This window comes from Saimiri boliviensis, chromosome 2 (genome assembly GCF_048565385.1).
Source record: "Saimiri boliviensis isolate mSaiBol1 chromosome 2, mSaiBol1.pri, whole genome shotgun sequence".
NCBI lineage: Eukaryota > Metazoa > Chordata > Mammalia > Primates > Cebidae > Saimiri > Saimiri boliviensis.
In genome coordinates, this window is record NC_133450.1 from 8,539,452 (window position 1) to 8,564,407 (window position 24,956).

A 24,956-nucleotide genomic window follows, 5' to 3' on the forward strand; every position below is an offset into this window, starting at 1 on the left:
ATAGCCCTAGGATTTAATTCAAGACGAAGCAGACTCTTCTTCAACCCCCACGACTCAGTCAGAGAACCAGGTGAAGCTGGATTAAAATTTTAAGAACCCCAGAGCTGAATGAAACGACACCCCCAAACACACACGTTTTCTAGAGGAGTAACCTGAGGCCCAGAGACCTGCTGGGATGAAAGTCGTCACCTCGCCATGGCTTTGCAATGTAATTCGCCTTTCGCAATGGGCAGATCTCTTCCTCCTATCATCTTTTACACACATCCGCAGACCGGTGTGGTCTCCAGACTCACAGTACCATGCTCTTTGCAAGACACTGCCCTGATTTTTCAAGGAAGAAATCCTTATTTCACAAATAACTAGAAACCTCATAGCATCGGATGGCTGCTTGCCTGTCTTAACAGACGTGGAATTACTTCCCACTGAATGCAACAACGTGGAGAACCCTGGCTTGGCTGTCTCAGCCCACCAACCAGTCTTCCCTTGTGAATCACAGAAACTGCACAGTAGGGGCTTGACACTTAGAAATATGACACCATTGTTCTTGCCTTAGAGGCTCTTCCCTCCACAGTGAAGCTCAGTTTTGCTGATGGAGAAATTTGGATGGCTCGTACTCTGAAGACTGGTCCTTGGGTCCTGGCCCTGGTCAGCCGCCCAGCCACCGGCCAGCATCCATCCACATCTCAAGGGGGTTTGGCTCTTCTCCACTGCTCCTTTGTAAATTCATGTGATGCTGCGTTTTACAGACCTTTCTGGAGGCGTTGATACGCTGCACAGCAATTTCGGAATATTTAGGGTTCTAAAATTCTAAATGAGGGCTCCTGGATCTTATAAGTGATCTAGTTCATTCCTTCATTTTGCAGATAGCAAAATTAGTGCCCAGAGAAGGGAAGTGATTTGCCCAGAGTCACACAGCTAGATGGGGGCAGAGTTAGATGTCAAAGCAAGTCATTTCTGCCTAACAGTGGAGTGCTTTTGAAAGGGGCAGTTTTCTTTTGTCTTCGTTTGGCTGAGGTTAAAAGGAATTGTGCATTCAGAGTCCACAGGTACACACAGCAGGGCAGTTGAAAACTAACAGATGGAAGTAGCTCTCAACGGTGTGTTGAACACAGTCACCTAAATCAAAAATAAAGGCAAGGTCCGGCTGGGTGCTAAAAGCCCAGGAGGAGGAGCTGGCTGGGGGGTGCTGATCAAGAGCAGGCTCCGTCTCCCTTAAGTTATTGTCTTGAGTCAAGGGCCGAGGATGGCCTGAAGTAGCGGCAAACGTGAATACTAGAGTGTGATTGGAGAAATCGACTTTTAGAATGCTCAAGCAGCCTCGGTTTACAGCAAGATGTTCAGAGGTCCTGCGTCAATGAGGAGACGATCATACAAATGGGAGCTACTAAGACGCACGGAACAGATTGCTCTTTGGGAAATTACACTTGCCCCCTACTATCTTGTGTTCTGTTATTTATTTGCCTAACAATCTCCACAGAGTTGCAGGGCAGATGTTACTCCCAGCGACCAGTTGGTCGTGCAGATTCTGAATGTAGCGGGACCTCTGTGCCCGTTTCTCTGAACTGCTTCTCTGTCTGTATCTAGTAGATTAGTTCCTTCTCAGGCACGATGTTTTTCCACGAACAAAGCCGCCTGCTTTGAACCACACTTGAAAAGAAACTTTCAAAGGCGGGCACCAGCCTCCCCGAACACCTTTTCCAAAGTGCTTTCCAAAGGGAGCCGTCTTCCCACCTCCCACCACCTCTCAGGTTCGCTTCTGAAGACCTGGTTCAAAAGCAGTGGCTTTGCGAGACCGAGATGGCGGAAGGATGGAGGTCGGCCTCTGGGAGCTGCAGCCGCCTTATTGATAACAACAGATTGCGCTGAGTTATCAAAAGGAGCAACTTTCCAGCGTGTGATGGAGTTCCAGTTCGTGATTTGTGACCTGTCCCAATTGTTGAGGTCACACGTCTTGATTTTTTTTTTTTTTTTCTTTTTTTTCCTTTTTTGGAACTGATGTTCAGAGCTTGTTTGAGTTGGAGCCAGTGCAGTTTTAACAGCTGTTCTAATCAGAAGTGCTGTCAATTATTAACCCTAATGGTGGCTTTTCTTTCAAAAATATTTCTCTAAGCTCTCTGGAAATGTCAGAATTTGGCTTCTTGGTAGGAAGTCGTTTAGTGAAGTCACTTCATGGCCGGGCGTCAGTTTCCCCGTCTGAGAAATGGAGGTGTTAAGTGCCTTCTCTGTGGGATTATTGCGGATGCACACGTGGTGAGTTGGGTGGGCGGATGTCAGCGGTCATTACTCTTAGGAGCGTTTCTGTTATGCCAGCTTTCCATTTCCAGGAACTTCCCCCTCCCTCAAGCGCCACCCTCCGAAAAGTAAACATTTCTTAAAAATATTGAGTGAAAAGCTTCCCTGTTCATGTTTCAACTCTGCAGAGGGCACGGAGCCCGTCCTCAGGGTTAGGCAGCCTGTGTAGAGATGAGGGAGGCCCAGTCCCTGCTTCCACTTTGTGGGGAGACCCTCTGCAAGAGGGTACTAGCAGATGATGGCGCAGTGACAGCTGGGAGAGATGGGAAGTGCTTGCTCCATGCCCCTTTCCCAGGGGAGGGGCTGGGTTTCAGTTGGGAGAGCTTTTACCTTGAACCAGGAGGTTCTCCCAGTGGTAACCCAGCCCCTCCCCTCTGCCTGCCTCAGCCCTCCACAGCTCTGTCTTGTGATGTGCCAAAGGCCTTCCTGCCATGCAGAGAGGCCTCTCTTCATCAAACGTGGGCCTCAGGAAAGACAGCCTGAACGCCACTACCCCAGGCTTCTGGAAGGTTCTGTATCTGTGTGGCGTTGTTGCGATGACCCTCCGTTGATGCTTGTTTGTGGTGTTGGGAGGCAGGAACTACTTTAGGAGGGTGGAAGGGTGAGAACGAGAGGGAACTTGCCCTGAGCCACCCAGCTGTGGTCACCTGGTGGCCGGGATGGCTACGTAAATAAAGCCTAGGAGATCCCTTGTCCTCATAACCGGAGTGGGCTGTGCTCTAGACCAGCCCTATGGGAAGATCCTGTTTGCTGAAGGGTGTGGGGAAGGGGAAGGTCAGCTACTTTTCTTTTTTTTTTTTTTTTTTTTGTCAACTCTCAAGACCCTGACCCTTGACTGTTTGCCGGTGGGAGGAGGCCACAGCCAGAAGCCTTTTATAATCACCCTGCCCCCTTCCCCGACGGCGACTGTGAGAGGTAGCTTCGAGGCGGCCAGAGTGACTGAGGATGTTCTGAACTTTCCCCCTGCCTTTCTGGCCATGGGGAGGGCCGGTGGCCAGAGACTCACGTAGGTGACTTGCAGTTGGCCTGGCTTGCAGGTTGCCACCCAACCCTGTTGGTGAAGGGCTTGGGCCACTGGCCACCTACCAGCCAGTTGTATGTCAACACTCCACCCACTACGACCCCTCCCACAGATGCTGGCCACGCTGGGGCAGGCCCAGATCTGCAGCCAGGGGCCACTGCCATGTGAAATCTCAGTACATGCGGGGGTGCCGGTGATGTTATTCTTTGGGCCAGACATTTATGAAGCACCTACTGTGTGCCAGGCACTGCTCTGTCTTTAAGATAACGGGCCTCGGACCTGTGAGCTTCCTAAACAGTAGATTGGTTTCTGTTGTTTATTTTTGTTTCTAACCTACCTTTTGATTCTTATTTGGCACAGGAATGCACAGGTGAGCGCACATGTCACACTGTGCAGGTTTGGAGTGAGATGCAGCCTATGCTTGTTTCCAGAACTCCTGCCCTATCCAACCTGGACCTTTACGCTTCATTCCCCATTTCTACTACCTGTGGATTTAGACGAGGGAAAAACAAGCAGAGTGACGAAGGACTCTGTTTGGGAGGGCTCTTCCCACTTAACTAGACAGATCATTTATATGATGATTATTTAGTAATCTTCCTGGATTCCTTAGAGTATGAATGATGGGTGTTTAGGGAGGGGAGAAGCCAGGAACGCTGTTGAAGGCCCTGCAGTGCACAGAACGGCTTCACACGTCAGTGAATTACCTGACCCCACATGTCAATAGCATGGTGTTTGAGAACCCCGATGTAGGGTGTCCTGGCTAGAGTGCCCCACACATGTGTGAACGTGGAGTCCCAGTGGGTCTGAGCTGGACAGTGGGGGCCCTTGTTGACACAGTTGGCCCGGGATATGAGTGACAGCCCTTCACAACATGAATTGTCTCTCCCCAAATGCCAACAGTGGTGCCAGCTGGGAAACACTGACTCTGTTCCTGAGGAGCTAGAGTGTTCCAGGCAGAAAGCTGACAGCAGTGATCCCTTGTCCTTTCCCCGCCAGGACCCCCCACTGTAGCGGACAGGCTCTGTAGGTCGGCGAGCCATGTGGCCGGCAGCCCAGGACGCAGGCCTGCAAAGCCCATAAGGCTCTTTAGTTGATGGCCTGCCTTGTCCACAAACCAGAGGCATCCTCTTCAGTGGCCAAGGGTGGAGGGGGTGGAGGGTGTTAGCCCCAGGAATTCTTCTGAAGTCTAGGGTCTATTTGTACGCCTTTGGATGGCATTGTTTTTATTTTAAGTGCGCAAGGATTTCTCATCCAGCATCATTTGACATGCAGATGATCACAGATTTTTAAAGGCTGTTGTCATGGTTTTGTCTCTGAGAGATTGCTATGTGCTGATGAAAGCTTTGAAGCCAGCTTTGGGACCTCAGTCCTGGCAGGCTCAGATTCAGAATGAGATAAGAAAAGCAATTCTGAGAGTTGGCTGTCAGTGGTTCTAGGCCTTTTTGTCTGGACTCAGTTAACCCTTTAGCACCACTCTTGCTCTGAGATTTAAGTTTGCATAGGATGCTGCTGGAAACTGTTGATTTTCTAAATGCAGTCTTTTCTGGGGTGTGCGGAGATGAATGAGGCAGAGAATTGCTCTACCTTTCTAAGGTCGACTTCTGTGAGAGATTAGGAATCTAATGAATTACGGTCTGAGCAGCTTCTTAGACAAGGCACTGCTATATCCCAAAAAATGAAGTGTTGGCTGGGTGTGGTGGCTCATACCTATAGTCCCAGCATTTTGGGAGGCTAAGGTGAACAGATCGCTTGAGCCCAAGAGTTCAAAACCAGCCTGGACAATGTGGTGAAACCCAGTCTCTACAAAAATACAAAAATTAGCTGGGCATGGTGGTGCACCTGTAGTCCCAGATACTTGGGAGGCTGAGGCAGGAGAATCATGAGCCCAGGAAGTCAAGGCTGAGTGAGCCAAAAATCACACCACTGCACACCAGCCTGGGTGACAGTGAAGCCCTATTTCAGTGGAAAAGAAAAAAAAAAAAAAAAAGAAAGAGGGTTAATGGTAGGATTTCAGCCTGGTATTCAATATATGAGGGAGGGATTCGTCTTGATGAGGGAGAGGCGAGCCCCAGGGAACCCTTTGCCACATAGGGGCCAATTAATCAGCTCTGTCCCGTTTGTCTGAGAGCTCGTGTCCTGTTGGTACGGGGCACCAGCAGGCAGAGCTGTTCCTCCCTCACTAACCTGTGTTTCACTCTTAACAGTGGGTTTTGCTGGGTTTGGGGGGGTGATTTGTATTTCATTTTGCTTTAATGAGGGATTCCATCCAGAGGATGCAAACTGTATTCTGAACCAAACATATAAACCACCTCTGATGGAAATTGGAGCTCCCCAAAATGTAGACAGCGTGGCTGCAAGGGGGTTGAAAGAGATTTTTTTCATGCTGTGGATTTAGCTAGACCCTCCTGGCCAGAGGCGGACTGAGGCCAGAAAGCATGGAGCCCAGTGGAGAGGGGCTGTGGTTTGGGGGGAGTTTGCATTTGCACTTGTCTGTGACATTTCAGTGACTTGATTTATTTGTCTCAGCTTCATGTGGTCTCCTTCCCTTTGCAGACAGAGATTGCGAAGAGACTGAACACAATTTTAGCACAGATCATGCCTTTCCTGTCACAGGAGGTAAGACCTTCTTTTATTATTTCTGCCTTTTCTTTCCAAATCAGCCCAGTGGCTGGTGGAGTCTCGCTGGAGCTTGAGCCCCAGCCCCTGTCCATTCATACTGACTGAGCTGACAACCTGGAGATTTCCAGAGCCTTCTGTGGCCAGTCTGGGGGCAGGGAGCCACATCAGAGGGATGGTTTGCTCCTTCTTCTGGTAGAATTGTTTTCTCTGCCATTGCCTGAGTCCAGAGATGGGGGTTCTGGCATGCGACCTAAGGAGCCATGGGCAGTGGGTGCCTCTTTCCCATCCAAACTAGCATTCCCAGCCCAAAGGGGACCTCAGAGTGCCCTTGCCGAGAGCATAACCAGATGGTCATGTCACCTTCTAAGCACACCTTCCAAGGGACCTCCATTTGGGGCAGCAGCTGGATCAGTGGGTGATCAGAGAAATGTCTCCAAAGAAGCTCCCTGGTGTCGACTAGACAGCTAGGCTGACTTGAGCGGGGTTTCTTTCTGTTCCCTGATTTCACTCCAGCCAGGGCAGGCCCTGCCCTCTACTCCCCCTCAGTGGCTGGAACCATGTCAGCTCCCTCACAGACTCCTGGGTCTTGGACACAGAGTGGTGACCAATAAATGACTGAATTAACAATATACAAGAATCAATGTCCTCAGAGCTTGCGGCCCAGTAAGGGAGACAGCTGTGTATGTGGTTGGTACTACCTCAAAGCGAAAGGGAATTAACGCAGCAACTTTTTAAAAAATAAACTTTATTTTTTTAAGAGCAATTTTAGGTTCACAGAGATTTCCCATATCCTCTCTGACTATCGGCATCTTCACCAGTGGGGTACATTTATTACAGCTGATGAATCTACATTGACACATCATCACCCAAAGTCCGTAGTTTACATTAGGGTTTGTTTTGCTACTTTTTCTTTCTTTTTCTGTTTATCTGGAAACATACTCTGTTTTCTCTCTATTTAGACAGATAACGGATAAGGTATTTGTAGACACACTTTTCCCCCCGATTCCTTTGAGTGTAAATTGCAGATATCCTGACAATTCACCACTAACTACTATAACTACATCTCCTAAAAATAGGGATACCCTCCTTCATGTGTTTAGAAAATTAGTAATCATTCTGTAATACATCATCTGATATCCAGCTTATATGCAAATTGCATGAAAAATTTGTGTGTGCGTGGTTGACTAATAGCCATCTTTTGGCATCCATCTTTATTTTAGAACTTAAGAAGTTTCAATTGCAAAAGTAATACATGCTCATTGAGAAAGGTCTAAGAGAGAGAGTGAAATCACCTGTCACCCTCCCGTTTCCTTGTGCCCTGTGTTCAGCGGGGCTCCTCTGTCTGCTCTGGGCCTCCCTAAGAGGCCCTGCCAGTGCTGCGCAGCCCGTCACCTCCTCTGTCCAGGAGGGTGGCTGCACCTAACACGTGCCCTCTTCCCTCCAGCACCAGCAGCAGGTGGCACAGGCAGTGGAACGCGCCAAGCAGGTCACCATGACGGAGCTGAACGCCATCATCGGGGTACGTGGACTCCCCAATCTGCCTCTTACCGTGTGTATAGCCCTTTTATTCCTCTCATTTACCATAACCAGAGATTGACCCTGACCTTAGCTGGCCTCAAAGAATGGCGGCTCCAGGGCTCCGGCTTCTGCAAGCATCCCAAGGGCGTGTACCCATGCAGGGCTGTTTCCCCATTGGCTCCTCAGTTGCCTCTTAGTTCTCAAACTAAAGGGGAGCCAGACATGCCTCGAATCCACCACTTTAGCCATCTGCCTCATCTTCCACTGGCTTTTGGTGTCCCTGCCATTGGGGAGGGCAGGGGCCTAGGGTCACGTTCAAGGCCAGGCCAACTGGCCAGTGCCTGGCTGCCTTCCCACACTTCCCCCGGGGCCTGTCTGCCTCCTCCCTGGCAGAAGTCTGCCCTTCTTTGGCCGCCTGGGATCAGAACAGTCTCTGCTGTACTGCTGATGTGCATCGTGCTGTGAAATTTGGGTTTGCGTCTTGCTGTCCCATGCACGGAGATGCCTGGCTGAGCACTCGTGATGTAGGCTTGTGAACTCCAGCTGGGGAGCCTAGACTGGTCTTCCTGACCTTCTAGAAGTCCCGTCTCCCCCTAACATAGGAAAACGTACCCAAGAGTGCCCTGTGACGCCCACTTCTGGACTGGCCCCTTCGTGGAAGGGGAAGCTGGGTCTACCTGGCTTGTATATTGAATGGATTTCATAGGTTCAAGTGACCTCTCCCTCCTGCTTGCTGCTTTGGTGTGAGGTTAGCACATTTAAGATAAGCCCCTGAGGAAGAAAAGTCTTTTCAGTGAAGACTTTGGGCAAAGCTCTCACCTTGGGGTGTACCTGTCCACCTTACCTCTTTAAAATGAAGGGAGTGGGTTTCACTGCTTCTCCGTCCATGGAGGAGCTTCTGGACAGTACAGATTTGTCGTCTTTTCCATAGGTCTGGGAATAGGACTGGGAGTCTGGAACGATTTCCAGTTCATTCTGAAGTGTAGTTATTAGGCTCGGGAAGCAATGGACTGATTCAAGCCTAACATTCTGGGAACCTGGTTCGTCTTCTTTCCTCTTTCTGTTCTTACGAGAAGTTCCTATTTCAAGGTGGAACTGAAGGCTCCAGAATTTTCTTCTGCTTGATGGGAAACATGATGACTCTTGACTTTTCCGTCTGGGGCAGAAACCTGGAGGTCCATGTTTTAGTCATGGTTCTTCCCCCACGTGACCTTTGGCAAGTCCCTTCTCTTCCTTGGGCCTCAGTTCCTATATCTGTAAAGGGAGAGGGTACACCAGCTCATCACTTTGGGCGCTCCTGACTCCTACCAGGAATGCTGGGAGGCTGAAATCCCAGAATGACACATGAACATTGACCCCTCCATCACTCCATCAGGACCCGTGATGGCTGCAGAGTCCTTTGGTGAAGGCAGCCCGGGGGGTTTATCCTTCCTGGTTTGAATCCTGGCCTACTATGTGGAATGGGCAGAGAGGAGTCTTGAAACTGGAACGTGAGGAAGTGTTCAGTGCTGGAAGGCAGCACCCCAAGAGGGCAAATCATGATATTTTAACGTTTGAAGTATCTTCAGAGATCATCTAGCCCGGGGATCGTCAGCCTTGATGCGGTTGAAATTTGGGGCTAGATCGTTCTTTGCTGTCCTGTGCATCGTGGGATGTTCAGCAGCATCCTTGGCCTGTAGCCACCAGAGGTCAATCACACCCCCCACACTCGCGACACCCCAAAATGTCTCTCGATGTTGGCAGATGTCTGTAGGAGGCAAAATGGCCCCGGTTGAGAACCACTGATCTAGCTTAGTGTGCTTGTTTTCCAGAGAGAGGAAATGATTATGATGTTGAGGAGCAGAGCCAGCCAGAGTCCCAGGTGGCTGACTCGCAGCTCAGGGCTCTCCCCCTGGCCCCGGTGCAGCCCTGGAGGGCGGCCTGTGTCCTCTGCCTCAGTGCCCGGCTCTCAGCTTGGTAGTTCTGCTGCTAGTGGTAGCAGGGGGCTGCAGGGATAGGACATAGCTTGTGAATTCTGTTTTCTGAGGTTTCTCCTCTTCCAGCTCCTCACCCCCATCTCCTGTCTGACCATCTTCTTGAGGTTTCCAGGCGAAGTTCTACCCCTGCGGTGACCACAGCAGGGTCTCCTCTCCACTTCTGCCTCTGTCTTTGGAATTAAAATCCTCTTATGAAAATACGTATTTTTTTTAAGTTTTAAGAAAGGAGTAGAAGTGGAGGAGAAGCACTGCTTGGATTAGCTGTATTTCCTTTAAGTAGTATTTAGGAAGCTACAAGTTAGGTCCAGGCAGCTCGAGGCAGACATTGGAATTCAATTAAAGCCAACGAGTGGGGCCTGTGACCCCCATTTTCAAGGTAATTGCTTCTCCAGCTCTGAGTGAACGCAGCCATCGCCCTGTCATTAAGCAGGCAGCCGTCTAATCGCCGCGCCTGACAGAGCCTCACAAGGCAGGAATTACAGACGGCCGAGGCGTGCTCGCGCCGGGGAGCTGTGCCTGACTGCACTCCAGCGAAGGAGGTCGCTAAGCTAGTCAGGGCGCTCTTTATCTCCTTCCTCCTCCAGGAGAGCAGAGAGCGAGCCTGCAGCTGAGCCGCCTCTGGGAAGCCAGGGAGAGAAGGATGGCAGGGGGTGCAGAGCCACAGGCTGAGCAAAAGGGCAGGCGCCCTGGCCCCAGCAGGAAAGAGCAGGAGAGGAGGCTCCCCGGAGGCTCTTGGCAGCTACCCGTGGCTACCCCCATGGCACTGCTGGATTTGCTGCTCTGGAAGGAAACGGAGCTGGCACCTTGGTCTAGGACTTAGAGGGAGGGCTTTGGGCAAGTCACTTTCTTCCTCTGGGCCTCAGTATCTCCATCTGCCTACTTGTTTAATGACCTTCTTGCTTATGGAGTTGAAAGAGTCTGAGGTCGTGGCTCAGCCCAACTCAAAGAGAAATCAGATACCTCTGGCACGGGCAGGGAGGTAGCCGGTGGCATGTTGATCATGAGGATGGTAAGAAAAGGCAGGATCCGAGGTCAGGGTGGTGTGTCTGGAAAGGGGAAGGAACGACGGATCAAGGGAAGTGGGCTCTCCAGCCAAGCCTGCCCACTCCCTTGCTGGACCTCAAGGGTCCACCGGGGGCAGACGGGTAGAAGAGGGTCTCTCTTCTAGCTGGGGCCTGGCAAGACTTGGTTACTGTAGCCCCGTTTCTGTTACATGCTTCTTGGATAAATGAATGGCAGGGGCTTTGGAGAAGGATAAGATTCCTGAGCACGAGGAGGGAAATTTGACCCTTGGTCAGCAACTTGCAGAACGCAGCATCTGTCTTTCCCAAGCAGATTTAAGACCCGGTGAGCCGACGTATCTACCACCCATTTCTGGAACCCTCTTTTTCCATTGCTGTATCGTGGCCCAGATCTTTGGACTGGAAAACGGAGGGGCTCTCATCTGCTCACCCACTGACAACACTGACCATTTGGTCTGCATTCCCTAGGAAATTAACAGTAGGGGAGATGTCATAGAGCATCGCCTTGATTTTTTTTTTTTTAAGTGGGAGGGAGGGAAGAAAGAGGGAGGTTGTAGCTTGTTGCAAAATACACAGGGTATTTTGAAGCCATACCTAAGGTTCCTGCATTCACTCCAGAATGTGGATGAGCTGAATTCAGCCGAATGGATTTTACGTGAGAGGAAAGGTTGGCCGAGAGAGCGAGCCTTAGGATCCGTCTTGGAGCCAGGCGGCCGTGCTGGAGGGAGGTAACGCTGAATTTGAGTCTGGGCTCTGGTTGCTGCCGGCTTGGTGGAGTTGCTCTGCCTCCCAAGCCTGTTCGCCATCTCTGAAGTGGGGACCCCAAGGGTTGTTGTGAGCACTAAAAGCTGTGACCAAACCCGGAAGCTCAATGTGCGTGGGGCTGTGGTACCCCCTGAGTGATGCGAAAGAGATGGAGTAGTCAGAGGCCTGGAGCTGTTCTCCCTGTCCGTGGAGGGCAGGAAGCGTTCATTTTACGCAGTCAGGACCCTGCTTTGCCTCCTCTGGTGGGAGCCCTCAGCGTGCCTTGGTTCTGGAAATGCTTAGACAACTTCACTAAGTTCATTCCAAATCGTGAACCTGAGAAACGGAGCATTCAACCAGCCATCGAAGGCATAAGGCGGGATGTATGTAATCCAGTTAGACATACGCTGCAAGCAAGATCTTCCCTTCCTCCTCTCTTGGAAGTGACCACACCTTCTGAGCCAGGCCATGGGCACTTATCATTTGTGCGGAGTACAGATTCCTTGGCTTGTTTGTGCTCTGGCAGGAAATGTTCAAGGAGGGAAAAGTGAACGCTCAGGCGTGGGCCTGGTTCCAGATTCCTAGCCCCTCTTTGGGATCAGGGGTACAAGGAGGAATTGACTTTCTTTCATGTCATGGCTGGAGAAGTTCCCATATTGGAAGGAATGGTATAAGCTGGAGACAGGCGGTCTCAGCTTGTGGAACTGATTCCATTTCTCTGCCATGGGGAAAGCTACCCATGAAAACAGTATCATCCTCCCACTCAGGCATCACTGTGTTTGAGCACAGTGTGCTCCGAAGCCAGCAGACGTGTTGCAGGGGATAGGAATACAGCCCGAGGATAGCTGTGCCCTGCCTGCCTGCGGAGGTGCGGAGCTGTGAGAGGGATGGGGTCAGGTAGGGCCTTGCCAGCTGGCCCCCAGACCTTTCAGGGGAAAAATCTTCATTTCGCTGTCTGTTGTACCCAGACCCTCCCACCCGACAACCCTGGCATCTGCTCTCACACTGAGGAGCCTTGGAGGCCGGCTCTCCTGTCCGTGCTTCGCAGAGTCTGCTGGGCCGGTTCTCTGTGCCTTCCAGCCATCCCAAGGAGACCTCGGGGGAGTTTCTGGCCCTTTGCAGCATGTTGCTTTTGCCCTCAAAGATAAGGAACGCTTCAGTTTTGCCTGGGAGATTCCTTTTCTCTTCTCTTTTGCAAAGAGGACGCTCCTACCTGACAACACTAAAGCTGAAAACCAGCCTCTGTCTCAGCCCTGGATGCTTAACAGCTTTGAAAGCCACTGTCTGCCACACGGCCGCTGCTGCCTGGGGTCCGGGATTCTGACGTTGGTTCACTGGTTCATGTTTCGGGTTCATGTTTCACACCAAATGACCCCATCGATGCTTCCTGTCCCAGCTGACTGTTCTAGCTGCATCTATTCGGGCCTTAGAGGGAGGCATGGAGCTGGGAGGTGGCTGACACCCGTGGGCACCGTTTCTCAGCCTCTTCATGTACCTTTTCCAAACTATTCACAAATTCACCGGAGAAGACATGTACTGAGCAAATATGCCAGGCACTGTTAAGAGGTGCTAGGATGGAGAAGACACAGTCTCTGTTCCTGGAACTCAGCAGGTTGCCAAGCAGTGCACAAAGGCGAAAGAAACGTTTACACCTAGGATCCATCCGTAGTGTTTGCTAAGGTTGACTGAGCACCTGCTCTGTTTTTACCTGTAGTCACATATCTGACCCTTACACAACCCAGAGAGGCTGGCTGACGAGTCCAAGGACTCATATCTGATAAAGGATGGAGCTGAAGTCCTCCTTATTTTATCTGGCTCCACTGTCTGAGCTGTTAGAGCTCTTAGAACAGAGAAATCCATTCTGACCAGTATGAAGGGGAGGGTGTCCAGAGGAGACGGCCTTTGAACTGGGCAAAGCTGAGCCGAGAAGGTTGGGTAGGAGAGGAGACTTCACCTGGTGAGATAAAAGTCAGGGTGTGTGGAGCTATTCAGCTCCATCTTTCCTTGGGGACAAATGTTCATTGCGCATTTTCTCTAGAAACAGACTTGTTCGTGGAAGGAGTTAGCTCTGTCTGCAGGCAGCAAAGCTATTTCTTTGAAGCCTTCCTGCCCCTCCTCTTCCTTGAGCGATCTTATTGCCTCTGCAGTATAAAATGCAGATTAAGGCCTGGTGCGGTGGCTCACGCCTGTAATCTCAGCACTTTGGGAGGCCGAGGCAGGTGGATCGCTAGGTCAAGAGATCAAGACTGTCTTGACCAACATGCTGAAACCCCATCTCTACTAAAAAGAAAAAAAAAAAAACCCACAAAAATTAGCTGGGCGTGGTGGCATGTGCCTGTAGTTCCACCTATTCAGGAGGCTAAGCAGGAGAATCCTTGAACGCTTGAACTTGGGAGGCAGAGTTCGCAGTGAGCTGAGACGGCACCATTGCACTCCATCCTGGCAACAGAGTGAGATTCCGTCTTAAAAAAAAAAGCATATTAAATACCTCAGCCCTTGTTTTCTGGGATTTTACTAAATAGCTATCACCGGCAGAATTATTGGACCTACCTGCAAGTGGAACCACAGGGGCCCTGCTGGAGACTCGTTTTAAAAACCAGGTATCCAGATAATGTTGTATTGTTCAACCACATTAGGGAATACTAGGTAGCCATTAAAAAGGACAAGAAAATTTTTTCAGAACATTCTGAAATTAAAATCAAGCTGTATAGTAGTATGGTTCACAAGAGTCCATTTCTGCAGAAATACATTTGAAATGTGGAGATTTTCATAAAGAAAAATCTAGACAGATTAACAGTAGAATCTTCTGAGGGTAGGATTGAAGGGTAATTAAAAAAACTTCTTAACATACACTTATTTTTAGTATTTTCTTAAAATGAGCACGTATTAGTTTTGTAATAAGATATAAAAAAATCACATTTTCTTTACAAAGAAAAAGTGGAGGAGCTCAGAGTAAGCTCCCATCTGAGAGAAGCTGGAGTTTCTTAACTGGGAGGGGTTGGATCTCCGCACTGGGCTCTGTGATGCCGGCTCCAGCGGCCCCCGTAGCTTTGTGGCTGCCATTAGTGTCTTAGTGCAGATGTGGGGTCAGCCCACCCTGGGACAGTGCCCATAAACTGCCACGCAACAGACATCACAGAGACTCCGACAGCTTTGAGTGATGGCCACAGTGCCAGCCTTTCACCCACCACTGACGAACGGAGCCCTCTGAGGCCAGCAGTGCCATGGCTACTGTGGCTGGGATGAGGCCAGGTGGGCGGTTGGCAGCTTAGCTGGGGGAGAGTAGGTAGGGCCCTTTATCCATAACCTGAGACACTTAACTGCCTCCTCCTGCCGGAGCCACGGGCCTTCGCTGTGTTCTGTTACCTGTTCACAGTTGCCAGAAAGCCATCTCATATTGACAGGCGAGCTCCCTCAGTAAGGCGTGAGATCTGGAAGCTTCTCAGATCTATTCTGTATGGTACTCTCCACCAACCCCTCCTGCTTCGGGGATCTTCTTAGGAACGAACATTCCTTGGATGAGGGTGGTGGCTGACAGATTTACTTGTGGTGGGATTCGGGCGATTCCTGGCTGCCTACTCCAGCCCCTGAGCATCTATTAAATGGGCACAACCCCTCCCTGGCCAGGTGGTTGGAAGGTGCCCAGGCATTCATTCAGGCATTCAGTAAATGTTGGTTTTCTTCTCTTCCACTACTTGAAAAGAAAGATGCGTGTATAGTGGGTACCAGCATACGTAACTTCTGCAGTAGTGAAGAAGCTGGGGGTGTGGAAGGGTGAGGAGAGTGAAGCCCCTGAGGCTAGTGTTGAGGAGGGAAGCCGGGCCCCCGGAACCAGGGCCGCAGAGTCCTGGGGAGGAGACAGAGAGAATTGCATTGTTGTTGATGATGATACTGACTTGCGGCATGGCAAGTTTTAAGAAGGGTTCGGGAATCCATTTTAAACTCTTTGTAAATGTTAGCTACTGCCATGAGGCTTCGTGAATAGTAGCTGTGTGCCATGAGGTGCAGCATACATTATCTTACAATCATTCTCTGGGGTCTGCTGCCTCCCCTCTTTACAGATAAGGAAATTTGAGGCTCAAGGACTTGAAATAACCTGCCCCAGGCCACTAGCTAGGAAGTGCCAGAGCTGGGATTTCAGTCCTCTCCGTCTAGTTCCAAAGCCTCTGCTCTTGCAGTTACCCGGTTCTCCACTCATGTCTGGTGACATTAGCTCTCATTCCATTGGCTCCCAGCTCTTCTGGCTCTGGGGCCTTTGCTGTGATGACCTGCCCTGCCCCTGCTCTCGAAGGCAGGCTTGGAGTTCCTAAGAAATAAGGAGTCTTCCCCAGAGTCCAGCCTCAGGGTGGGAGATGCTGGCAGCTACTGCTGAAGGCATGTACGCATGAGCAAACACTGCCGGTGCTGTGAGCTTAAAAATGGATCCCTCTCACTCAGAGGGAACCCCAGGACTGTGTGGTTTTTTTTTAATGCACGCATTATTTATCTCAGGCTTGCAAACAAACATTGAGAGATTTCTTCCTGAAACTGGGGTGCGGGGGGAGGCTTGAAGACTTAAATCTTTACATTGCAGTCTATTAACAGACTTCCTTCAGTGAGACATTCATGTGGACTGAGCTGGGGGCAGAGGTTTTGGGGGTGCTTCCCCCTGCTACCCGCCCAATGAAGGAGTGAGAGGGATGGGAAGAGCCGCTCCCTCCCTCTCTCCCTCCCTCCCTCCCGAGGTGGCCACGCCTCCCTTGCTCCCCCCGGGCTCAGCTGTACTCATCACCGACTTCATTGCAGCAGCAGCAGCTCCAGGCGCAGCACCTCTCCCATGCCACACACGGTCCCCCGGTCCAGTTGCCACCCCACCCATCAGGTCTCCAGCCTCCAGGAATCCCCCCGGTGACGGGGAGCAGCTCCGGGCTGCTGGCACTGGGCGCTCTGGGCAGCCAGGCCCACCTGACGGTGAAGGATGAGAAGAACCACCATGAACTCGATCACAGAGGTGGGCCTGGGCTGGGCCAGAGGGAGGGGTGGGGCGGGGCGGGGCGTGGACCCTCATAGGCCTTGCAGTGAGTGGACCCAGCAAATGCAGTCACCCCAGGACCAGGAGTTAGCAAAGATTTGGAGCCATCTGTTGAAGACCTGGCTCATGGAAGCCAGCGCCATCCACATCCCATGCCCCTTTTCCTAATCCTTGGTGTGGACCTAGTGTTCTCTGTCCTGAAGACCTTGATGTTCATCTGGAGCTCCGTCCCATCTTCCAACAACACCTCTGCCTGTCCTTCAGGTGCCAGCCCCAGTCTACCCCATCAGGATGCCTTCCTGGTCGGACTAGGGCCCTTTTTTAAGTCCCCTTAAGAGTTTAAGAGTTGGGATGCCACGGCTAAGTATCCTCTTACATCCTAACCCTGGAAGATGTCTTGTGCTCACCAGGATCGTTAGTTCTCTAGGACAGGGGCCAGGTTCCTGGGTGTTTTCCTTACATCTGTGTCCCACCAATGCAGGAACCCAGGAAAGGTACAGTCAGTGCTCAGGTAAAGGGTATCTGACTGCCCGTCGGTGGGCGTGGTGCACACTCCAGCAGCAGATCACCTGGAGTCAGAACTTCTTCCCTGATCCTTCACCACAGACCTTACCATGAGTACCCGGGAAGCCGCACCAGGCGTGGCCTCAGAGGGGTGCACTGGATCAGGAAAGAGAAGAGCCTGGCTCCCTGGGAGGCCCATTTCAAAAATTACCACCATATGCCCTTTGCCCTTAGAGACGGTATTTACTGGGGCACGTAGCCAACACCTTCTGGGCACTAGGGACCTGGAATGTCACCATCCTGCCTTGGCTCGGGCCACAGGGCGGTAGCCAGTCCCAGGAACTGGAGGCTACATTTTTTTGTCTTACGGTGGGATGGTCCTCTTAGCAGAGGAAGAGGGACCTCTCCCCAGCAGGCAGGAGAATTGGGGAGCTAGTGCTTAGCTGGGCAAATTATCAGTGGCTTCAGCTTTTAGGGGCATCCGGACAAAGAATCAGAGAATGGTGTTAATTTCAAAAACAGAATTAAAGAAACCACTCTTAAATTCCCCCATCATTTTTTTTTTTTTAACAATAAAGTTCTTGACCCCCAGGGCCTACTGGTGTTTTGTATGGCATGATCCCTCCCAAGCCTGTGGCCTTAAGAACCCTAGTCTGCCAAACAGTAAACTTGGTACCCTCTGGCATGACAGAGAGAACTGGGCCAGAGGCTTCCCCTGCCCACCTCAGGGGACTGGAGGGACAGGGGCATTACTGGAATTGTGGTGGCGAAGTTCCAAACCGGGAAATGCCACCTGATGGCCCTGCCTTGGCTGATCCACAGAGACAGCAATCCAGGCCTTCTGCCCATCTTAAAACCAGCGCAGTAGCAAATCAAAAAAGCCAGCTGGACTTAGACTGACCTTTCTCTTTTCTTTTTTGTCTTTTTGTCTTGGGGGGCCTGACCTTCCTCCTGTCCTGGTCTTCCTTCCCCAAAGAGAGAGAATCCAGTGCGGTAAGTATTGGCACTCTGGAACCCGTAGGGGTGTGTGGGTGCTGGGAGGAGGTGGGACTCGGGGCTCCCAGAATCACGGGCCTGAGACCCAGTGGTGTCCAAAATTGGCGTCTGGGTTCCCAGTTCTGCTCTGTGGGTTGAAACGGGGGATTTGTTTTGTTTTGTTTACTGGTGCCGAGCTGGGAGACCTGGCTTCAGCGCTGATGTCTCAGTCCAGAGCCAGTAGTGCTAGTGGCAGGGTGAGGGCTAGTTACTATCATAAAGTGGGAGCTGCTGTCACCTGTTGAGACTGACCTTCAGTTGTGGAAGCCCTTCATCTCTCCAGGCTTTAGGTCTGCCATTTGTCAAATGAAGAGCTTCGGCTAAATGAGCTCTAACTCCCTTTCAGATGAGAGGTGATACTCTGAGAGGTCAGCTGACCAGCCCTGGGTCTTCCATGGCGAGGGGCTTTGTGGAGTCCGTGGGCCAAACCCAGGGCTTAGGACCCAGGTGTGCAGCGTCCAGGGCAAAGGTTCTTACCCACCCCCGAGCTCGGATGCCTCCTGTATGATCTCGCATCCTCCTCATTCCCTTCAAACGCCTGCGGTTTCTCCCTGCTCTGGGCTTTCACTCGATTTAAGAAAGTGCTAGCAGGCGAGCATTAAGGCCAGGCCGCCTGCGTGTCTGCCAGCTCTGAGATTTGTTGTAAATCTTTCTGATCACACTGAGGCTCTGAGGTTCTGTTTCAAGTGAATAAGCCTTCTGAATAAGCGCAGTGGAGTCTGGATAAAAAAAATCCTCCGGCGATTAGCAAAGCTATTTTATTCCTCATCGCCGTCCTTGTATCTGGGGCCATCTAATCTGTTAGGATGGCTTTGGTTATTACCTCGTGTTAAGTAGGACTTGGAAGGTCAGGCAGTTAACTAACCATCTAGACAGCAGCTTCCTTGGGCAGCTCTCTCCAACCCAACCCTCCTTCCCTTCTTGGCCCTCCCGCCGCCCAGGCTGACTTTTTAAACCTTCCATTAGCAGTGAGGCTGGTGGTGTCTCCTCTTGCCCTGCCTACATGCTCAGAAATCCATGTCCACATTTGGGCTGAGGAATGCCCAGGTATCTACAAGAGGAGTCCTTGAAGCTGAAATTCCATGTTCACTGCCTCAGTACTGATCCTCTAACAGTGGCATTTTTGGAGAGGCAGTTTGCCTGGGTAGGAGGAGGGCTGGATTGCACATTATAAGGCTGAGGTCTGGTCCCAGCTTTGAGACCCTGCGTAGTTCTCTTGGCCTCACTGAGCCTCAGTTTCCTTATCCATGCCATGGGAATAATTCCTGCCCGGCCAGCCTCTCAGCTTTGTTTAGGAAGACCCATTATAACCTGACGGAGGGTCCACATGACCTGGGTAGCAGGGACCCGTGGCAGTGGAACTGGACAGGGAGTGAGAGACCCAGCGTTCTTTAAAGAGCAGTAGTCTTTACCTCATCCTCATCCCTCTTGGGTTCTGGCCCTGTGCCCCATCTGTGAAAGTTTTCTGCTAAAAGAACCCCCGCCCCCGAGAACCCCCAAGAGCTGGGCTTTTTACAGTACTCGCTGAGGTCCATGCCTGGCACCCACGGGTCACTGGCAACTCCAGCGGGAATGAATGGAGACGCTGGGCAGAGGCGGCAGTGGGCAGCTCGGGGCAGAGGCTGTGCGCATGCATGTAGCGACGGCGTCAGGGCGGTGTAGACTGAAATAATCAGGCTTTGGAAACCAGGTTGTCAACAGATGAGGCCTATGGCAGGAAGGACAGCACTGTGTCAGAGTGGGAGGGGAGACGGGGGGACGGGGGGGACGGGCTGGAAGCTGTCCCAGAGGGGTTAGTCTGGAGTCCAATTAGAGGTAGCTTCATTCATATTTCCTTGCCTAGCCGAAGCAATAAAAAATACTTAGTTTTTTGGCCGCCTGCCAGCCAGAGGCGGGCTGGATCGATGCCGCTAAATGCCTGACATGACTCTCCGGTAGCGGCGAGGGTTTTCAGCCTGACTGCATGAGAAGAAAGAGCTCGCTGTTCTCCCGAGCTGAGCACCGGGTCGCAAAGAGAAACACGAGCAGCCGCACGCCCCCTCCCCAGCCCACCCGCCCGCGAGGGGCAGCCGGCGCGAGGGGCTGGAAGCATTTCTGCTTAGCACAGGGTGGCCGCCACCGTCAGAGGAAATGAAATGAAATGACGGTGATTTTTCTGCCGGCGATTGCAGCAGCTAATTGAATTGCGGCTGTGCGCGCATCGTCGCCGCTCCTGCACGGCTGCGGGGAAGCTTGAGCTGCAGTTCCATTATAACCTCCATTTTTTCTTCAAGGCTTGATAACTCTGCCATTTTAATTTGCTTCAGGCAGAAACTTGGCAGGGAAGGGCTGCCCAGAAACCGGTTTAGGAAAGGAAATTAAGTTCTGAGGCTGGTGGCGGCACCATTCCCACCGAGTACCGCCCAGTCCCGTTCCCTCCAGGTGGCCCTGGCCCCTGAGCCACCCTTGGCCTCTGAGAAAGTGTAGAAGAGAAGAGAAGCCTCATTCCACTTGCCTTCTGATGCTCTTCTCTTCCCAACAGCTGCTCCTCTGTGTCTCCATGTGACCTCCCATGTTGCATGGGGACTGGGACCTGGGATGGGCTGGCCTTTCCTTCCAGCACCGTCATAACTGGTCCATGAGCTCCTGGAGGGCAGGGATTGTGTCTCACTCATTCTGCCACTCCGGGCCTGCAGCACCAGGCCTGACCCAGGGCAGCTGCTCGGAAATTGGTGGATGGTGAAGGTTAAGCTTGGGCTCTTAGGAAGGAGTAAACCTCACCGGTATCGTAGAGGGGCATTGGTCCTGATGTTACTCTCTGTGCACAGAAGTTTGCTGGCCGGTGCCCTTGCCAGTGGCTCCTCCCTCCCTGCTCCCCGACGTGGCGGGAACAGCCACGTGGTGATTTCTGACCACTCCAACCCCCCGGGACTGCTCCACCATCTCGCCTCTTCCCAGACCTCTCATACCAAAGGCTTCTCATCCTCATTTGCTTAATAGCTGAAGGAGAACTCATGAAAATCAGGGGTTCCCTTTGTGCCACCTTCTGCTAGGGGAGCTTGGGCACATTCGCCAAGCTCTTGGGGTCCCCACATGGTGATGGCTGGCTACCAAGGCAGTCACTGTCCCTGCCCTCATGCCTTTTCCTGTCTGTCAGAGGGAAAGGCTTCATGACGTTGCATTTTTGTTTTTTTACAACCCTGGTGTTTCTCCGGAGTTGCTGACAGCCTTGCTGCGGAGGCGGGGGTGTTCACTCCGAACGCTCGGCTGCTCATCTCCACTGGGAAGTCGGTGGCTGCCTGCCGCCCTCCTTCTCTATCAATCTCCCCATTCCTGTCGGGCTCAGCAGATGAAGTATTGCTCATGGCCCCCGCCTGTCAACTCAGATCCATCTTACAAGACTCAATGCAAATTCCATTTATCCCTCCTTTGAGCAAATGAGTGCGGCAGGCTCGAGATGGGTGGTGAACGAGACCCGGGTGACCCTCGTCCTCATGGAGTGTAGTCTCACAGGCCAGAAGGCAGGCGGCTCGCCGCAGGGTTAATTATTTAATAGCAGTGGCAGAGCTGCAAAAGAGAACTGGGGATGCTCCCAGAGCATCTCCCTGGGGGCTCAGTCTGGGGAGTGGGGAAGGCTTCCCTGGCGAGGCTCTGATGGAGCCACGATCTGCCGGGCAGAGAGGAGTTCAGCTTCTCTTCCCTCCTCCGACCTCCGCGTCACCTGCACTTAGCTGTGTGTGGATGTGTGAGTCGTTACACTCAGCAGAGAGTTTTAACCCTGAACCCTCCTTGCTTCCAGAATAACTCCGTGTCACCCTCGGAAAGCCTCCGGGCCAGTGAGAAGCACCGGGGCTCTGCGGACTACAGCATGGAAGCCAAGAAGCGGAAGGCGGAGGAGAAGGACAGCCTGAGCCGATACGTACGTCCGAGGCGTGGTGGCGCCGCTGGGGCTTCTGTTGGGTAGGGCAGGGGGTGTCTGCAGGGCCCAAGCCATGGCCAGGGTCTTCTTGTGGTTGGCAGTGAGTCAGAGAAGCACAGGTGGGCATAGGTGGCCCCACTGAGGAGGGCAGGGTGAGGACGGAGCTAGGATAACGTTCATACACGCTGCGAGCGCGCGAGCCACCATGGGGCGCAGGTGGATGGGGAGATCGTCCTGTCCTCCATGGGGTCTCTTCCCACAGACGGCCCAACAGCCCCTTGCTGCTGTCATGGTGCTGCCAGAATCCCACGTGGCTCTAAGGGGCTGCTCCCGGCACCCCCAAAATGTGGACCCTACAGTCCTCTCGGTCTGCCCCAGGCATGCACCCACCTGGCTGCCCAGTTGTGGCTTTTACTGGCCCTTTAATGGGATGCCCCTGGCATGTGAGACCCTAGTATAAGCATGGCTGTCACGTTGCCCTGTGCCAGGATGTGAGGAGGGCTGAGAGCTGGAACAGAGGAAAGGGGAGGATAGGGTGCAGGGCCTCAGCCATCTTGTACTCAGCCCTCTTCAGCCACATGGCTGCTGCGTGGCTTTGGACACGTTGCATACCTGAAGGGCACTCAAGTGTGTTTCTTTGAGAGGAGGCGAGTCACCCTCCCACACAGACGGGTGGGAATGAGCAGGTGAGAGCAGCGCACGGACTGTGAAGGATGGTGAATGTAACACCAGCTGGGAAGAAGGTCAGAGAGAAGCTGAAGGGCAGGCTGTTGGGGGAGGGGCTTAGAACTGTTGTGATGGGGCGGGTATCTGCGGCCGCCCAGTGGGCGCAGGAGTGGAGCCTCCTGGGGGCTAGTCTAGGGCATGGGTTTGGGGAGACTGTGGAGCTGGAGTGGAGCCTGCTGAAGGGCCGGGCTGCAGGAGAACGCATGGACTGTGGGGCTTGGCCCGGGTTCATGTCCTGGCCGGTAGAAGGCTAGGGGGTTAGGGCTCAGTGGGGGTGGGGAAGGCGTGGCCTCTTACTGACCAGTGTCTCCTCTCTTGACTGCAGGACAGTGATGGGGACAAGAGTGACGACCTGGTGGTGGACGTTTCCAATGAGGTACGGCAGGCCCGGGTGCAGCGGGCATCTTGGCTTTGGATTATTCCTCCCGGGGTAGGGTCTGTTCCACCTGTCCTGGTATTCCTGGCAGCCCAAGCAGGGGTCTTGGGGTCTCAGGGGGTCAGGAGGAGCAGGGCAGGGCTTTGCTGCATGGTGTTCGGGCATTTATGGGCCCGGAGGGCCTCCTGCAGTGGGTCTCCAGAGAGACGCTCCCAAAGATCCCAGGTTAGGGGCCAGCTTCGATTCCCCATGATCCTCTGTCCAGGTCAGCTCAGCCCACTCCTCTCCCTATCTCGAAGTGACAGTTGTGAGCCCCAGGGGCTCAGCCTCAGCAGGGTAGGAGGAGCTGGGGAGCATCTACACTCAGCCAAACCCAGCTATGCTGATCGGAGCCCTGAACTTGTGATTGACATTGGGAAGGTCACCCCTCTGCCCTCCCCAGCCTCAGTCAGACCAGGTAGTTGAGTTAGCTTCCCTTCACCTTGGGACCCCCAGTCTTTCAGTGAAGCTTTTCTCCCCATCAGCCATGCTCTCTCCCTTCCCACTCCCAGAGCAGGGAGGCCTCAAGGCTGGCTGTTGCCCTCAGAGCATCATCTCTACATCACTTGTGTTTTCAGGACCCCCCAACACCCCGGGTCAGCCCAGCACACTCCCCTCCTGAAAATGGGCTGGACAAGGCCCGTAGCCTGAAAAAGGACGCCCCCACCAGCCCTGCCTCGGTGGCCTCTTCCAGCAGCACACCTTCCTCCAAGACCAAAGACCTTGGTCATGTATGTGGAGTCTGGGTAGATGGGAGTGGGAAGGGAGCAGCAGGGACCGGTGCGGGGGGGATGGGGGAGGTGCTGATTGACGGGCAGAGGGGTGGGGAGCAAGAAACTGGGTGGAGGATTGGCCCCGGTTTACCTCCTGTGCCTACTGGGCCTGCACTAATGGGTTCACATTTCTGAGCCTTGGTTTTTGTGTCTGTAAAATGGGAGTAATCGCCCCAGTCCCTGCCAAACAAGGTTGGGGAAGGATTGAGAGGCTGTCTGGCAGAAGCTTTGTAAGGGGCTGGCTCTGGGCTTCGGGCTGGGACCCGTAACAGCTGTGCCCGCCTGCTAGGAGAATGGAAGCCTCATGGCCTCCCTCGTCTCTGCATGTCCCCTCTTCAGAATGACAAATCCTCCACCCCTGGGCTCAAGTCCAACACACCAACCCCGAGGAACGATGCCCCAACTCCAGGCACCAGCACAACCCCAGGGCTCCGGTCGATGCCGGGCAAACCTCCGGGCATGGACCCGATAGGTATAATGGGTAGGCACCAGGGGCCAAGTTGATCTGATTGGGGGGAGGGGGGTCTGGCCCTGGCCAGGGCGGGAGTGGCACACACCTATGGGATAGAGCCCAGGCAGTGTCTCCCATGGCCTGCCCTTGGGGACTTCATGGTCAGGTTTGAGAGGAGGTAATGCCAAAGTTTCTGGGGTTCCTTCTGGGCCAGGCATATGGAAGCAGCGTGGGACAGGTCAGGGCTCCCAAGATCTGTTCCCACCACTGTTAGTCCTGTGAGGCTCTGAGCAAGCCCGTTTGGGCCTCCATATCCTGCTCTGTAAAAAGAAATGGGCACATCTGCCCAGCTCGAAGCTGCTTTGGCTCTGAAGGCAGGGATCCCAGTTGGGTGGGTTCAGTCTGAGAGGACTGCCTGGAGCAGGCAGCTTAAGAAGGCCGGGAGAGCTGTTGCTGGGTGAGGCGGCCATGGCCACGTCCCGACCCCCGTAAGGCCCGCTTCCCTGACGCCCACCCCCTCGCAGCCTCGGCTCTGCGCACGCCCATCTCCATCACCAGCTCCTACGCGGCGCCCTTCGCCATGATGAGCCACCACGAGATGAACGGGTCCCTCACCAGCCCTGGCGCCTACGCCAGCCTCCACAACATCCCACCCCAGATGAGCGCTGCCGCCGCCGCCGCCGCCGCCGCCTACGGCCGATCGCCAATGGTGAGCTTTGGAGCTGTACGTAGACATTTTGGCTCCTTTCTTGGGGACTGGGCATGGTATTGGGAGCTGGCGGGAGTTGGAGGGGTGCTCCCCACACAGTAAGGGGCACCTTAGAGTCTTGAGGCCAGGCAGCTGCCCCAGTGGGGAGAATGTGTATCGGAAACGATTGAGACCTGCCTGGGAGGGCACACGCTTTGGGGCCAGCAGACCTGGGTTCTACCCCACTGGCCTGTGAGCTGCCC

The 24,956-nt window shown here is 53.0% G+C and overlaps 1 protein-coding gene across 13 annotated transcripts in view; it reads left to right on the forward strand.

Annotated features, from left to right (window-relative positions):
• Positions 1-24,956, forward strand: part of TLE3 (TLE family member 3, transcriptional corepressor) — a 50,136-nt gene that overhangs the window by 16,005 nt on the left and 9,175 nt on the right. For 2 of the 13 annotated variants that reach the window (XM_074392733.1, XM_039468957.2), the window contains 9 exons: positions 5,867-5,929; positions 7,377-7,451; positions 15,981-16,182; positions 17,684-17,700; positions 21,521-21,640; positions 22,692-22,742; positions 23,360-23,512; positions 23,894-24,035; positions 24,530-24,714. In XM_074392733.1, the coding sequence (XP_074248834.1) occupies positions 5,867-5,929; positions 7,377-7,451; positions 15,981-16,182; positions 17,684-17,700; positions 21,521-21,640; positions 22,692-22,742; positions 23,360-23,512; positions 23,894-24,035; positions 24,530-24,714 (1,008 nt within the window). Of the gene's footprint in view, positions 1-5,866; positions 5,930-7,376; positions 7,482-15,977; positions 16,183-17,683; positions 17,701-21,520; positions 21,641-22,691; positions 22,743-23,359; positions 23,513-23,893; positions 24,036-24,529; positions 24,730-24,956 lie in introns of all 13 variants that reach the window. The other 11 variants (XM_039468952.2, XM_039468953.2, XM_039468955.2 and 8 more) reach the window with 11 other exon arrangements.